This window comes from Penicillium concentricum (assembly GCF_028827145.1).
Source record: "Penicillium concentricum strain IBT 3081 chromosome Unknown utg000002l_segment0_segment0, whole genome shotgun sequence".
In the NCBI taxonomy this organism is placed as follows: Eukaryota; Fungi; Ascomycota; class Eurotiomycetes; order Eurotiales; family Aspergillaceae; genus Penicillium; species Penicillium concentricum.
In genome coordinates this window covers 6043811-6057295 of record NW_026622755.1, presented here as the reverse complement: position 1 = coordinate 6057295, position 13485 = coordinate 6043811, and the positions used below count along the sequence as shown (strand labels likewise).

At 48.2% G+C, this 13485-nt stretch overlaps 5 protein-coding genes across 5 annotated transcripts; 3 read left to right on the top strand and 2 right to left on the bottom strand.

Moving 5' to 3' along the window:
- Positions 1-557: 557 nt before the first annotated feature.
- N7517_005997 (acyltransferase family protein) lies at positions 558-2189 on the bottom strand (the record flags this gene model as incomplete). The annotated part of the gene is made up of 1 exon (XM_056723727.1): positions 558-2189. One exon carries the CDS (start codon positions 2187-2189, stop codon positions 558-560), a length of 1632 nt encoding a protein of 543 aa, XP_056579977.1.
- A 531-nt stretch (positions 2190-2720) lies between these two features.
- On the bottom strand, positions 2721-3964 carry N7517_005996 (DUF3716 domain-containing protein; the record flags this gene model as incomplete). Its single annotated transcript, XM_056723726.1, has 2 exons — positions 2721-3877; positions 3934-3964. The coding sequence occupies 2 exons, from the start codon at positions 3962-3964 to the stop codon at positions 2721-2723; spliced, it is 1188 nt and encodes a 395-aa protein (XP_056579976.1).
- Positions 3965-4896: 932 nt separating this feature from the next.
- triA (uncharacterized protein) lies at positions 4897-7379 on the top strand (the record flags this gene model as incomplete). Its single annotated transcript, XM_056723725.1, has 3 exons — positions 4897-6618; positions 6690-7145; positions 7206-7379. 3 exons carry the CDS (start codon positions 4897-4899, stop codon positions 7377-7379), a joined length of 2352 nt encoding a protein of 783 aa, XP_056579975.1.
- A 644-nt stretch (positions 7380-8023) lies between these two features.
- Positions 8024-9589, top strand: N7517_005994 (Zn(II)2Cys6 transcription factor; the record flags this gene model as incomplete). The annotated part of the gene is made up of 4 exons (XM_056723724.1): positions 8024-8297; positions 8350-8421; positions 8523-8746; positions 8816-9589. 4 exons carry the CDS (start codon positions 8024-8026, stop codon positions 9587-9589), a joined length of 1344 nt encoding a protein of 447 aa, XP_056579974.1.
- Positions 9590-10885: 1296 nt separating this feature from the next.
- N7517_005993 (putative MFS transporter) lies at positions 10886-13002 on the top strand (the record flags this gene model as incomplete). Its single annotated transcript, XM_056723723.1, has 9 exons — positions 10886-10961; positions 11019-11095; positions 11150-11220; positions 11280-11571; positions 11623-11694; positions 11755-12427; positions 12484-12519; positions 12583-12656; positions 12763-13002. 9 exons carry the CDS (start codon positions 10886-10888, stop codon positions 13000-13002), a joined length of 1611 nt encoding a protein of 536 aa, XP_056579973.1.
- Between the last annotated feature and the right edge of the window lie 483 nt (positions 13003-13485).

The following is a 13485-nucleotide window of genomic DNA, read 5'->3' as shown; positions in this document are numbered from 1 at the left end:
GGTCGAGTGAGAACCCGGTGATCTCCATGGGCTACTCTTGTGTCTATTGATTGGGAATGACCCTGACCATACTTCTGACTTGTTTGGTACGAGTGAATGAATGAATGAACTATACATTGGATATGTATCATTTGCTATTGTTAAAAACGGCCTTGGGATGCCGATGCTGCGTAAACTATTGTAATGTCATTGCCCCGACCCCCCTTAGAACAACTAGAATTGATGACTGGGGTCGACTCCGCCGTGAGGATTTGACTGCTCGAATAGGAGATCGGTGGTCTATTGAATTTTTCGTTTCACTGCTTGTATGGAATATTCATATGTTTTCATTTTTTGCCGAAGGATGGTATGACCTGATAGTCTTGGTTCAATCACGAGTCTTAAGTAATGTAGTAGGAACATGGAGGGACCGACCGTCCAATGCAGTAAAAATGATCAAAATGGCTCGCCCAGCGAGAAGGTATCATAAGGAGTACAGGTGTAACAAGGCAGAGAAAGCAACCGCTAACCAACGGAGTTCTAATGTAAACAGATTCATTCTTAGCCAACGAACAGTTTCACTCTGCATGGGTGGCCAGGCTTGGGCGACCGGATGCCGGACCCTTAGAGATGAGACGATCTTCGAGCGAGCGTGCAAACTTGACGCTGGGGATGTCCACGGCGCGCCAGAACACATCGCCTAGCCAGATGGAGACGGGGAGGCAGATCAACCAGCCAATGAGAAAGCCGAGGCAGTATTGGAAGTTGGTATCTTTGCCAGTGAGATTCCAGATGTGGGGCATGATGGAATAGCCTGAACAATGGAGGACGGGGCCATGGACGACGTAGAATGCAAAGGAGATCTTCCCTAGGTATTGAGAGAAGCGATTTGTGAAGAGTTTCTGGATTTCAGGGGAGTGATTGATAGAGAAGACGATGAGGACTGCTCCGATAGTCTGCACGAAGCGATGCGGCTCTGGGTAGGTCTTGGGGGTGATGTGCCACAGCCAGCTGTAGAAAGGCGTCCATTTGAACCCGATGTTGGGGCATGAACCGAAGTAGAGACCGACTACGAAGAGTGAGATCCATAACCCGCGGCGGGAGACTCTGATGGTGGTTTTGCTGCTAGGACCAAGGCGAATGGTTGTTTTGTCGTCTTCTACCACCAGTCGTGCGGATGGCTCCCAGGTTCCATTGATGAGATCCACTTCGGCCATCAGCATGCCGAAGAGGAATAGGACGAGCTCCCAGCGACCATAACGAATGCAGAACCAAATCAAGCCAGAAACTACTGTCATGCGCACAGGTGCCACCAAGCGTGATGTCCCCATGATGACAACGAATAGGATAAGGGAGGATCGGAATTCGAGGGGAATTGTCCAAAGGTGCGGATTGTAATAGTTGTAGTAGAGGGCATAGTCAAATGGGTTCATCAATGTCGCCAACGTTACCCACAAGTCATCGCTTTGTTTTGAGAAGGATTTATACACACGTGGATGTTGCTCGTTAGTGCCGAGGATTGTGTGTCCCTCCTTGATAACGCCAAGGGAGTAATTATACAGCCCGAGGCGAACAGCCACAAAGACGCAAAAAATTCCCGCAATTGCAGGAATATAGAGACGAAATGCTCGACGGAAGGTTCCTGATGCGAGCACAGTGAAAGTTTGATCGAAGGACCTGCTCCGAATCGTTTTCAGTGGCTTATATGACAAAACATAGCCGGAGAGGACGAAGAAAATGGCCACCATAATATGACCAGATATTAGCATATGGAAGAAGGGCAGCTGGTGAACTCCAAAGTTTCCCCCGCCAAATCCCCATCCTATCGCGACCTTCCAAGTGTACGTGAAAAGGAAATGGAAGTTGAAGACCAGCAGACAGGCCCAGCCACGTAATCCGTCTAGGGCCGCGATGGCGTGGAGCTTCGTAGGCTGGGGTGGCGAGCTGCCAACCAAGTGTTGTAGGAAACTTGGCGTGAGCGCAATTGCCAATTTGTGCCATGTATCTTCGGAATATGCTAGCCAGTCTTCTTGCGACATCTTCGGTGCCAGTCTCTCGGGATGCGCGAGGATGTTTGAGGGGTGAAATTGAGAGAAGCCATTCCAGCGGGATGTAATTGTCGAGTCGGATTCCGAGGAAGCAGATTCGAGATCTTTTAAAGGGATATCGGAGGCTGAGGTGGTGGCCCGATCTTCGTGGTTGGATGTCATTATGGTCTGCAGGTCGGTCGATCGCAAGTGAGCATGTCCGGCGGGGCAAAAGCCTTAATTTACATGCACTGACGGGCAAAGGGAAGCACCCGGTAGAGGTTATTGAGAAAGTAGAAAGAACTAGACAGTTCGTCCAGCGAGGTGCGATCAACCCAGCGCGGGCTGAGGTCGGCGAATTCGGGAAAATACGTCAGCAGGAAGGGGCCTGTTTTGAGCGCCACTAGGAATGGCGAAAGATGTGAAATCGGCAATTAAAAGAGAGTGAGAGTTGGAAAAGAGAGTCAGGAGAGTCCGGAGAGTCAGAGTCGCCAGAGTCGAGATTAAAGAGCCGATCGATTGCCGTTTTCGTTAAACCGCATTCAGAAAGTGATTCGACATAAAAACACTATAAACGAGATTCAACATTCATACAAATTTTGATTGAAATACATACTTTTACTCCCTATTGAATGGTTTTATTCTAACAGTAGAACTTGTCATATCATTTCCCAGTATTTCAAATAGAAAAAAGAAAAAAAGGAACTGGACCGTTTACTTGTCAACATCAGAATCACCATCCACATCACCATCCACATCACCATCCACATCACCATCAACATCACCATCAACATCATCCGAATCTAGATCAACAGAACCAACACTGAGAGAACCAACATCGACAGAATCAGCATCAGAAGAACCAACATCCCCCAATTCAACCTCCAATTCATCCTTCTCAGATCTGGCAGGTGCTGAACCAGTATCATCACCAACACACTCAGAACCATAATCGTAAAATGGGTTGCGCTCGTTATATTCAAGAGTCTCCTCCTCCAACCCATCGTCTCCAACAAACTTAGACAACTTCTTGATATCATACGCCACACGAGCACGAATCCCACGTAGATCCTTGCGAACAGCAATCATGCCATTGATGTCTTTTGCTAGCAATCTGTCATCCAAAGGGGTTTTGTACCATTTAGCAGAGTACACAGGACCATGCTGTTTGGGTCGACTCGAATTAGAGGCAGCTGATCCGTCATGGACCGAAAAAGGAACGCCAATATGAGCAGACACAGAGTTATGTCCCGCAACTTGAGCAACACTACCGGACATAGGGCGATCGGGATTGTTCGCACGAGTCCACTCGAGGATCCATTTTGGAGCAAGAGGGGCCCGAAAGCTGCACCTTGATGCTCGATTCATAAGCGAGCAATTCATACATGCGCCAGAAAACAAAGCTTTTTTAAAATCTTGTAGGCGGAGAACAACACAGGAGTTGAAAGGACCTAGATCTTGCATGCAGTGCTCACACTCTTGTCCAGGCAAAGCCGCTGTACCTGAGCGTTGACCAAGTGCAGCTCGACGTCTATTCATGGTGTGAAGATGCATTTTCTCACCAACACACCAGTAAAGATCGCGGAGTAAAGGTGAATAAGAAATAATTCGTTTATCGAGTCGAGTTGTGCAAAGACTAAGCATTGGATTCCCTGCAGTGTCAAGTGAAGGGTAGGCTATCGAAAGCATTTGAATTAAGATACAGGAGAGGATCTGAGCACCATTGAACATATTGAGTAGTAACCTACCCTCTGAAGCATTTTGGGCAGCAGCAACAGCTCTTGGACTCCAAAGAAGAGAGGTGTTAGCCTTTGCAGACGAGCTAGAGGACTCGCTGCTAGACTCATCGCTCAACCTAGGGCGTTTTTTGACTATATAAATGTGTTAGGTTAATGAAAACTCCGATATCACAAAGCAAAACTCCTACCTGGAGGTTTGGTTGATGGGTTTGATGCCATAGCAGTGGAAATAAGGCTCTAGGATATAAGAATGTCCCAGAGAGAAGGGGAGAGAAAGGAAGATGGATTAAGCTTTTAGAGGTAGGATATTTACAAGCTCTATATATTACGTATTGGCCTGAGAAAAGATGCCTCTGACAAACAAAGTTGTAGGTAAACAAGAAGGCATTCAGAAAGATGGGACGCCCAAGTGCAAAGCGCATAGGAATCAATAAAGTTATGGACTTAGTAGATTATAGGGCTGAGATTGTTTATGTCTTCTTTGTACTACAATTGTATTTGCATTATATATCGATCTTTCTTTCCTATACTGAGGTTGACCGAGGTTGACCTAGGCTGATGGAAGAACAGTTTATAGTTCCTAAAACAGCTTAGCGTAGAGATTGATGCCTCAGGTATTAATGCCAAGACATCTCGAGATCACAACCGTGGCCTTTTTACCATCAGAGAAGACTCAAGAGGCTAAAACATATATATCACGTCAAAGACTGTTCGACAATTGTATGAATTGGGTGACTTCCAAAAGGGAATAGACATTTTCCACAGCTCGCTCTACTAAGCTCTCCGAATGCATCATACTTCATCTCCGTTTTCCACGGGAGCTTCGATGGACATTTTTGAGCTCCAAAGCTCCCAACGTAGAACATAGACATCTCTGTAATCGATCCAAATTGACACACAATATATACCATTGGACCTTGATGTCGCAAGTTCCCTAAAGCGGCGACGATCCTCTCAGCTCCCTGATTCGCGCAATTCCGCAATTCGAGAACTTCTCCCTTCCTCTTTGTCCATCCCTCATTGTCCCGCCGCCTTCTTTCTGCTCCCCGACATCTTGCGATACGATCTGAATGTCGCGATCGCCTATCGCGTGCATTTCTCGATAAAAGTGTTCGCGTGGTCGAAGTGGTCCCGAAGTGGGTGCTGTCACGATGGATTTGCGCACGATCATGAACACCGACGGCGGCGCCTCCAATCCTCCACCTCCAAGCAACTCGGCCAGTTCTCCCATATCCGATCAAACCCCCCAAAAGCGCTCGAAGAAGGCCGCTTCTTACTCAGAATATCCTACACGTCCGCCCCAGCCTCCCTCGTTGCAACACCCACAGCACGCTTCCCCAGAGCGAAGCTCACCTTACGCATCCGTTCAATCGCCCTACCAACAATTCAACTCGGGTCCAACGATAAATACAGCGGTGAGGTCTCAGCGGAGTCAGACACCTCCACACGTTTCGACACCATATGGTCCCGGCGCGCGTGATTCATTTGGCGCGCAGGCATACGGGTCGCATCCCCAACACCCCGGTGGTCCTCTGGTTTCGCCATATACACCACAGCCGATGAATGCAGGACCGCAGCACCCAGAACAGCAGTCCTATTTTGCCCAGCAGCGTTCTCAACAGCGTTCTCAATCACTTCAATCAGTAGTGACAACACCCCGACCTCCAGTCGAATCTTTTCACAGCCCTCCTGTTGCATCGCAACATCTTCCATCGCAACCTATTCCATCGCAGCGCTTCTCTCCGACTGCACACCGATCTGTTCCCGGCACTCCCCTAGGTCCTCCTCCTACTTTTGCCACCCGCCAGTCGCCATCAACTGCCCGCCCGCCGTCCTCCGGACACGATTCCCCCGGCAATCCCCTATCCAGCCCGAGGCCCACACAGGAGGCCCCAATACGAGATCAGGTTCCCACGCAGTCACCCGTGACTCAGCGACAGTTCTCTCCGCATAGTTCTCAGCCCTCCGATTCGACTCACCCCCCGTCGGGCGGCTCAAAGCAAGAGCCAAGCGAGAGCGCCAGTCCCCAATCCATCTCCCGTCACAACAGCATCGTCACGGTCTCCGAGTCAGCGACCGCTGGTCAAATTCGTTCTTCCGAAGACCGAATGTTGGTTGAGAGTCCCACTGCACAAAAACCCACCGCAGATTTCTTAAACTCTCCATTGGCACCGGGCCGTCAAATGAACAGTTCACCCTCCGGCGCTCGTGGAGGCGCTCATGCCGTGGACATGGAAGTCGACCACGAACCACGCGTCGATGCCCAGCAGCCCAAGCAAAAGAGAAGGAGGTACAACGAGCCTCCGATCTATGCTCGGCTGACGCCCCGCAACACAAGCAGACGCCCGATTATTCCCAATCCCCGTGGACCAGTTCCAAAACATGCACGAAAGAGCCAGCAGGATCCCTCCTGGGCTGCTCGCAGACGCTCTTCCTCGATAATGGCAGTCACACCCGCCGCCGCACGGGTCACACGAGCACCTGCTGTTGCTTCACCAAGCACAAGTATGCCTCGCGTACAGGCTCCCCCAGTTCCGCCTGCTCCCTTAATTCGTCCGCCGAGTACTTCGCAGGCGGTAGGCTCACTGGGCCCCTGGGAGCCGTCTATTACTGGCTTCATTCCACACGAGGAGGTTACAAAAACCCTTTGTGATTTCTTGTTTCAACATGTGGTCATGAGAAATGATGTGAATGCCGGACCGACAGGCTCGGCTGCTGTTGGCCACGGGACTATCGTCGAGATTGAGGCGAAACTGGGCCATATCATCGACATGGACAGCAGAGACCGGATCAACCTTCCAATTCTAACCGAGAGCGTCCTCAACCGAGAGAATACACGGATTCGGACATCATTCGAGAGTAACATGACTGTGGTAAGTTGATTCCCTAATGTCCTAGCGAGGATGTCTCGACCTCGATGAGATTTACTTACCACGATCCACAGGAACAACACCGAGCCATGAATAATTTCCTGAATGAGGCTGTGAAAGCATCAATGCCCCAGCCAAACTCGACCCGAATCCCACTTGCATACGTGCACAAGAAAGAACGCGACACCTTCTATGAGATTCAAGCATCTGAATTGCCCCCGGTGATTCGTCAAAACTTGAACCCGAGGCACAAACCCAAAGTCCGGGTGACAACCGATGAGCGAACCGGTGAAATCCTCGCGAAAATTGTCAAATGTCGAGTCGCCGACGTAGACGTCTGCAGTCCACGGACGACTGTAGACTGGCGCGTCAGTGTCAATCTGGAAATGGAATACACAGGCGACGTTAGCAATCTCCCAATGATAGATACAGCGGTCACAAAAGGCGGACGAGGCGATCGCATCAAAGATCGCATGAGCTACCGCCACTTGGCCTACCAGGTGGATTTGACCCAAGTAGCCAAATCCGATGTAAGTTTATATTCAAATGTTCTGTCTCACCCTGAAAACAGTCTTCTGACCATATCGCAGCAACAACCGGGCAAGAATGAGTTTGATCACGAGCTTGAAGTTGAACTCTCGGCAGAGGAAGTTCGTCGCCAGGGCCAGCTTGCTATGTCGGGCGATCCCAAGAACCAGTACGAGGATCTCGTCAAGGGCTTTGTGGATAATATCCGTCTGCTGGCTCGAGCGGTGCCGCCGTGATGGTCGTTGCCCGCTTTGTATTATGTATTTTTTTTTCTCTTCTAGGCTTGACTGGGGTTTAGTTTGTGGTTTACTGCAGATATGGTTTTCATTTTGGTTTTATGGTAAAAAAAAAAGTACGCACTGCAATAGACAGCGTGCATGGGCTCTATGTTGTTTCTCTATAGGGCGACATCGTTACCTAGACAAGGGAATATCCCAATTCATCATTTTTGGTCGTATGGCTGAATATCTGTGCAGATGTTCTATCACTAAAAGTAGCCGAAAGAGACCAAGCCTGCAGAATAATTTGAACTTTTATGCCCACTGTTTAGTACACCTCTCTGATTAGTAGCAGGCTCATATCACATCTCCTCACGGTCGTTTATCCACAAGCACATCTATCCTAGTAATCCATTTCTTCCATACCACATCCCAGACAGGAGATTGTAAGGATATTTGAACTGGAAGTCCTCGAAATTTGGACACTTAAAGGCAACTATTCAGGGAAAATCTCATATATCTGAACTACCTAAAACGAGTTATCCCAAATAGGCAGTCAGACGCGATATCAGGAACCCGCATGACCCCCGCATTGTGACATTAAACAGCGGGCCATTCACATTTCCGCTCAACGCTTTTAAGTACAACTCCCCAAATCCGGCATGTCGACCCGCTCACACCAAGGCTGTTGGACATGTAAAAGACGACGACGTCGCTGCGACAATGCACGGCCTTCCTGCCAAAATTGTTCCGAGCGTGGGGCTGCATGTGAGGGCTATGAAGTTCGACTCAGATGGGGTACGGGGATTGCGTCGCGCGGTCACTTTACCGGTGCTGATAAACCGGTTAAGAATACTATGCCGCCGAGGCAGAGGGGGAGACAAAGGGATCTTAGTAGGGAGAGGAGAAGGCGGGTGGAACTGGAGAGGGACTCTGGTCAGTGCTTGATGAGATGATGCGGTTGTTCGGTATTGATTTTAGTGCGTAGCTTTGGATGGGAGTCGGGAGTTGGAACTGGCGGTTTCGCAGAGGGTTGAGGACGAGGTTCTTTTCAATGAATGTGAGTTTGCAGGAAACGATCTTGGTATACTGGGTTGCAACGCTGATACTGATATCGAGAAGTTATGAATAACGGCATTAATGTGCTTCATTCGACAACAGCAAGAGATAGCATGCTTCATCCGCGTCTCCCGCAGCTTTGTCAAGAGTCCAGCGCCTTGTATTCTATCTGCATTGCATTTCAACTCGCGCTATCGAGCACAGTCTCCTCTCAGTTCTGCGAGTACTTTGACACCGCATTAAGAACGTTTCGATCAGAACTAGCGTGCAGCACAACCCTATCCGATGGGACGTTGACTTCGGGGCTGCTGCTGTGTAGCATTGGCGTGCGTAACCTTAACTTGTCTCGGTTATCTCCTGGCTAAAGGTTCTGACATTGATTTGACCCCCTCCAGTTGATGCACGGCCTACCCTGGACTATCCATTTGGAAGGTATGCACAACATCCTGCAGAGCCACGGTCTTGATGATTTGCACCGCCAATCTACACAAAATCACTTTCGTATCCACCTCCTCGAGGTGATGGGGGTGATGGACCTGACCTGCCTTTCTGTCGGTCGTCAGGCTCCGGAAATTGGTATCTGGCGCCGGTATTGCCAGCCCGTGATACCCAGGTATGGTATTGAGCCTGTCAGTGGTCTTCCTCGTACACTACTTGATATCTTTGCTGGGATCGGCGCAGAGACTACAGAGCAGACTTTGTGGGACTGGCCTGGCGAGCCAGGGAGCTTTTTACAGTGTTATCTGTGGGAGGCGCATCGGCTGGCTGGTATCCTGACTGTCAGAAAACAAGCTAACCCTTCTACTCCTATTCCCGATAACAATATCTCGGCATGGCGACAGTCAGCCAAGTGTCCGGCAGATACATATGTTCTTGTTGCGCGGATCCTGGCTAGCCTTAATGCTCTCCGACTTGCGACAGCTGAATGCCCAGCGGAAGATGTCTTCATCAATAACGCAACCCTGTTTCCGATGTTTGTCGCCGGATTGGAAGTCGGTGTCCTATGTCACAAGCCGGAATGGAAGCAAACCATTAGGAAGGGTTTGCTAGACTCGCATCAGTGTGGAATTCTTTTTAGTCTGCTGGAAGAGTTATGGCAGAAGGAAGATCCAAATCTGAATGTGCATGAGTTGGCTCGACGAAGAGGTCTAGAGATGGGGTTGTTGTGATTTATGGACGGATATAATTGTAAACCTGCCACAGATATGTGTTAATCTAACCAAGGGATACTTGAGTGATATGCTAAACCTGTATCATTAGTATAAGGTAGGCGCCTAAAAGAAGGGCATAATAGACGGAAGACAGGATCCACCTCTTTCGTATGTATTGAAAAAGAAAGTGTTGTTCCTTCCCAGCGTCTAAAGAATAAACTGGCTTGTTCCAACTAGCTTTGACAAGCTTGCAACTAAGAGTCAATGCTTATACCGCCATACAATAACTCTTTTACAGCGTTGACTTCCCCGGACTACAGCAGTCTATTAGACTATTACCGCCAGTGTGCCGCTCTAGACTTTCCTATAGTAAATTCGCTTTGTTGGTAGTCATTTGAGTAGTCTTTTAGCAGTATTTTTTTTGGCTGTCCTTGAGATATCTTCTTAGGTCATCTTTTTAGATATTTAGGCCACCACACGTAGGACGGTTTGCTGTAGCTTCTGTCGCATTGCACAATCTGGACCCTGTGGCAGGTCTACGGGGAGTGTTTCATTGTTCATATGCCTTTGATCTAATCATATAATGAAATGTTCTAGCCTTTCCTTACTAGTGGGATGATTAATACCAGTGACCTTTTGATATTGCATACATATATAAGGCATGAAAGCAGCTTTTCCAAGAAAACGTCAATTATCATCAACAAAATGGCCATCTCTAATCTATACCATATAAAGGAAAGATATCTTTTTTTATATACAAGTACTTTTTATATCCCAAGTATAAATGCAAGTTATTTCCAATCAGGAACACTGACGCAATGAACCTTTTAAGATTCAAAGGGGACAGAAGATAAGCCAACATCGATCAGCCCTTTGACCTGAAATCCCACCTCGGCCTTTCTCTCCGCATTTCCAATGGGCGCAGAAGTCCTGTATACTATCCGGGTAACAGAACGTGTGGCTTATCTCCCTGCCTGCTTTCTCGTATCGGTGGTATCGGTGGCATCGGTGGCATCAGCGGCACTGGGGTAAAAGGATCAACGTCTATCATGTGAAGTCACTACAAGAATTTCAAAGTGAACTGAGGTTCCGCCATATATCGATGTTTGACCACGCCCTTTTAAAGAGTTGTCGAGTCAAGATCAATCTTCTTCCTCGCAAACTTCTTCCAGACTCAATTGCCTCGGTCATTTGATCCTTTTACCTCAACTACTCTTCTTGGGATTTGATATCCTCGAGATTTAAATATCTGCTGGTACACACTGGCACCCCTGAAGCGCAACTTCATCTCTACACAAGTCATCAAATCACCAGATGGCGGAGCTCCACGATATATCCTCTTTTGAAGATGAAATGAACCAGCCTCCGGGAACGTTCAAGCTGATTCGAGGTCAGGCATATTTTATTACCTGAGGTGGGCTGTTACTGACTAGTCATTTTCTTATAGAGGATGAGACAGATGAAAACGGCCAACGCATTATCGTTCTCGATCCAATTCCATCGTTTGACCCAAATGAACCTCTAGTGTGTTGCACCTCGCATCCTACTCAAGTCACGAGCTAATGAAAATATATATAGAACTGGAGCACGATGCGTAAAACAGTCAATTTCACGATTGTTTTGGCCATGACACTTATCATCTTCACGGCGTGAGTGAGAAACGATTATGTTATATAAAACAGACTTGGTAACATTACTCTCATATCAGAATTTCCATCCAAGCCATCTTTTGGCAGCAGATGACAATTGACATGGAAGTCACCTACGAAGAACTGAACAAAGCGATGTCGGTAAATTATGTTGGTCTCGCAACTGGCTGCATCTTCTTTATTCCCTTCGCGAAAAAGTATGGCCGACGTCCAGTCTATATCGTGTCAACTGCACTGCTGTTGGCGACATCATTCTGGTCATCTAAAATGGTCAGTTTGACAGAGCTGTATGTGACCAATTTGCTGCAGGGGTTGGCTGGTGCAACCAACGAGTCGATAGCTGCGATAACAGTGAGCAATATCTTTGGACTGATAGTAAGGTATCCTACTAACGTTGTACAGATTGCCGACTTATTCTTTGTGCATCATCGGGGGAGTATGAATGGGCTATACCTGACATGTGTCATGATTGGTGTATGGCTCCCAACTCATGATTTGGAGATTTATGCACCGTAGCTGATGAAACAATCACAGAACTTCTTGACCCCCATGGCTGCAGGAGCGCAAGCCACAAAGCATGGCTGGCGCTCGTCCTATCAGACGATGGGGATATTCAACGGTATCCTTTTTGTCATCTTCCTCTTCATCTACGAGGAAACGAAATACGTCCCTGCATTCACTAGTCAAGCCGGCGCTACCCTTGAAGAAGAAGACCCAGCCATCTCAATCAGAGAAGATAATCTAGACAAATTTGACTCGGCGCCTGCAGCCAAAGGCCCTTCTATCACTGAACAGGCTCGTTCCCACCATGTGCTGGATATCACAATACCGCAGAACTCATGGCGCAAGCGACTTGCCCTGGTAACGCCAACACCGGAGCCAATCTGGTCGTCCTTCTACAGCCCCTTCTGCGTGCTCATCTTTCCGGCCGTGGTATTTGCCGCGCTCCAATACGCAGCTGGAGTAGCCTGGCTGACGGCAACCTCTAGCGTCCTGTCGCTCGCATTCCCAGAGCCACCGTATCTCTTCTCACCTGCTCAAATTGGATACACTAGTGCTGGTCCCCTGGTCGGGAATATCATCGGTGCAGTATACGGCGGGTTCCTCGGTGATCGGTCGATTTTGTACTACGCAAAACGGAACAAAGGCTATTACGAGCCCGAGATGCGGTTGTACATATTACACCTTCCGGCTATTTTCATGACCGGTGGGCTTATCATGTTTGGTGCAACAATATCTAGGGCAAGGCAACCACATTCACAGTCAAGATTTGCATTCGGGCTGAGGCTCTGTTGATGAGTGAGTGCTAACATGCTGTTTCTGAATCGTAGGGAATGCATTGGATCTGGCCCAATATTGCAGGTGCCTTCTTCGGGTTTGGACTGGGCAGTATTAGTGATGCTGCATTGGTGTCAGTCATGGACAGTTACAGAGAGGTATGATTGGTTGCTATCCAACCTATCTTGTTTCAAGATACACGATACATCCTACGTGATACATTCTTTTTGTTTCAAGTGATCTTTTCTTACTAACACCTTCTAGATCACCGGTGATGCTTTTACCGCTATGGCGTTCATGCGAAACGCGGTCAGTATCGGCATTCCATTCGCGATCTCTCCCTGGATCCAGCGAAATGGCATACAGAATATGTTTATAGCGTGCGGAATGATGAGTCTAGCAGTCACTGGGACGATCATCCCAATGATCGTCTGGGGTAAGTCTGCTCGGCGCGCATTGACAGGCCGATATCACGATATCGTGAAGCATGGTCACGCTGTTTGACAGCCTGCTGTGTTGCATGTTGACATCATGCCCTGGATCATGACACCGTGCTTTTTCTTTGGCAGTCGGGACTTTCCACTGGAGGTTAATGGAATTTGGCTGCCTGGGTTTCGATACTGGAGTTGATATGGGTCGGGCCGTTTGGAAGTCGGGTGATATTGGGCTATGCCCCCACGGGATTACTTTCGAATCAGGTATCTCGATGGTTGGAAATTTCATTGGATAATCTCAATGATAACTTGAACTTATTCTCATTTATGACGTTGCGGTATGCCTTTCCGAAGAGATTAGGTTGTACGAAATGATACAGTAGGTTTAGGCGCCTTGATATGGTACATGATACGGGGTACAAGACACATCCCTTTCACCAATGGTCATTAGTGATATGTTTCACATTTCTCGTTAAGCCTTGAGAGAACATGGAAGCCTGATATGGAGGAGATACCTGGCATATGAGAAAAACCCTAACCCTAACTCATATGC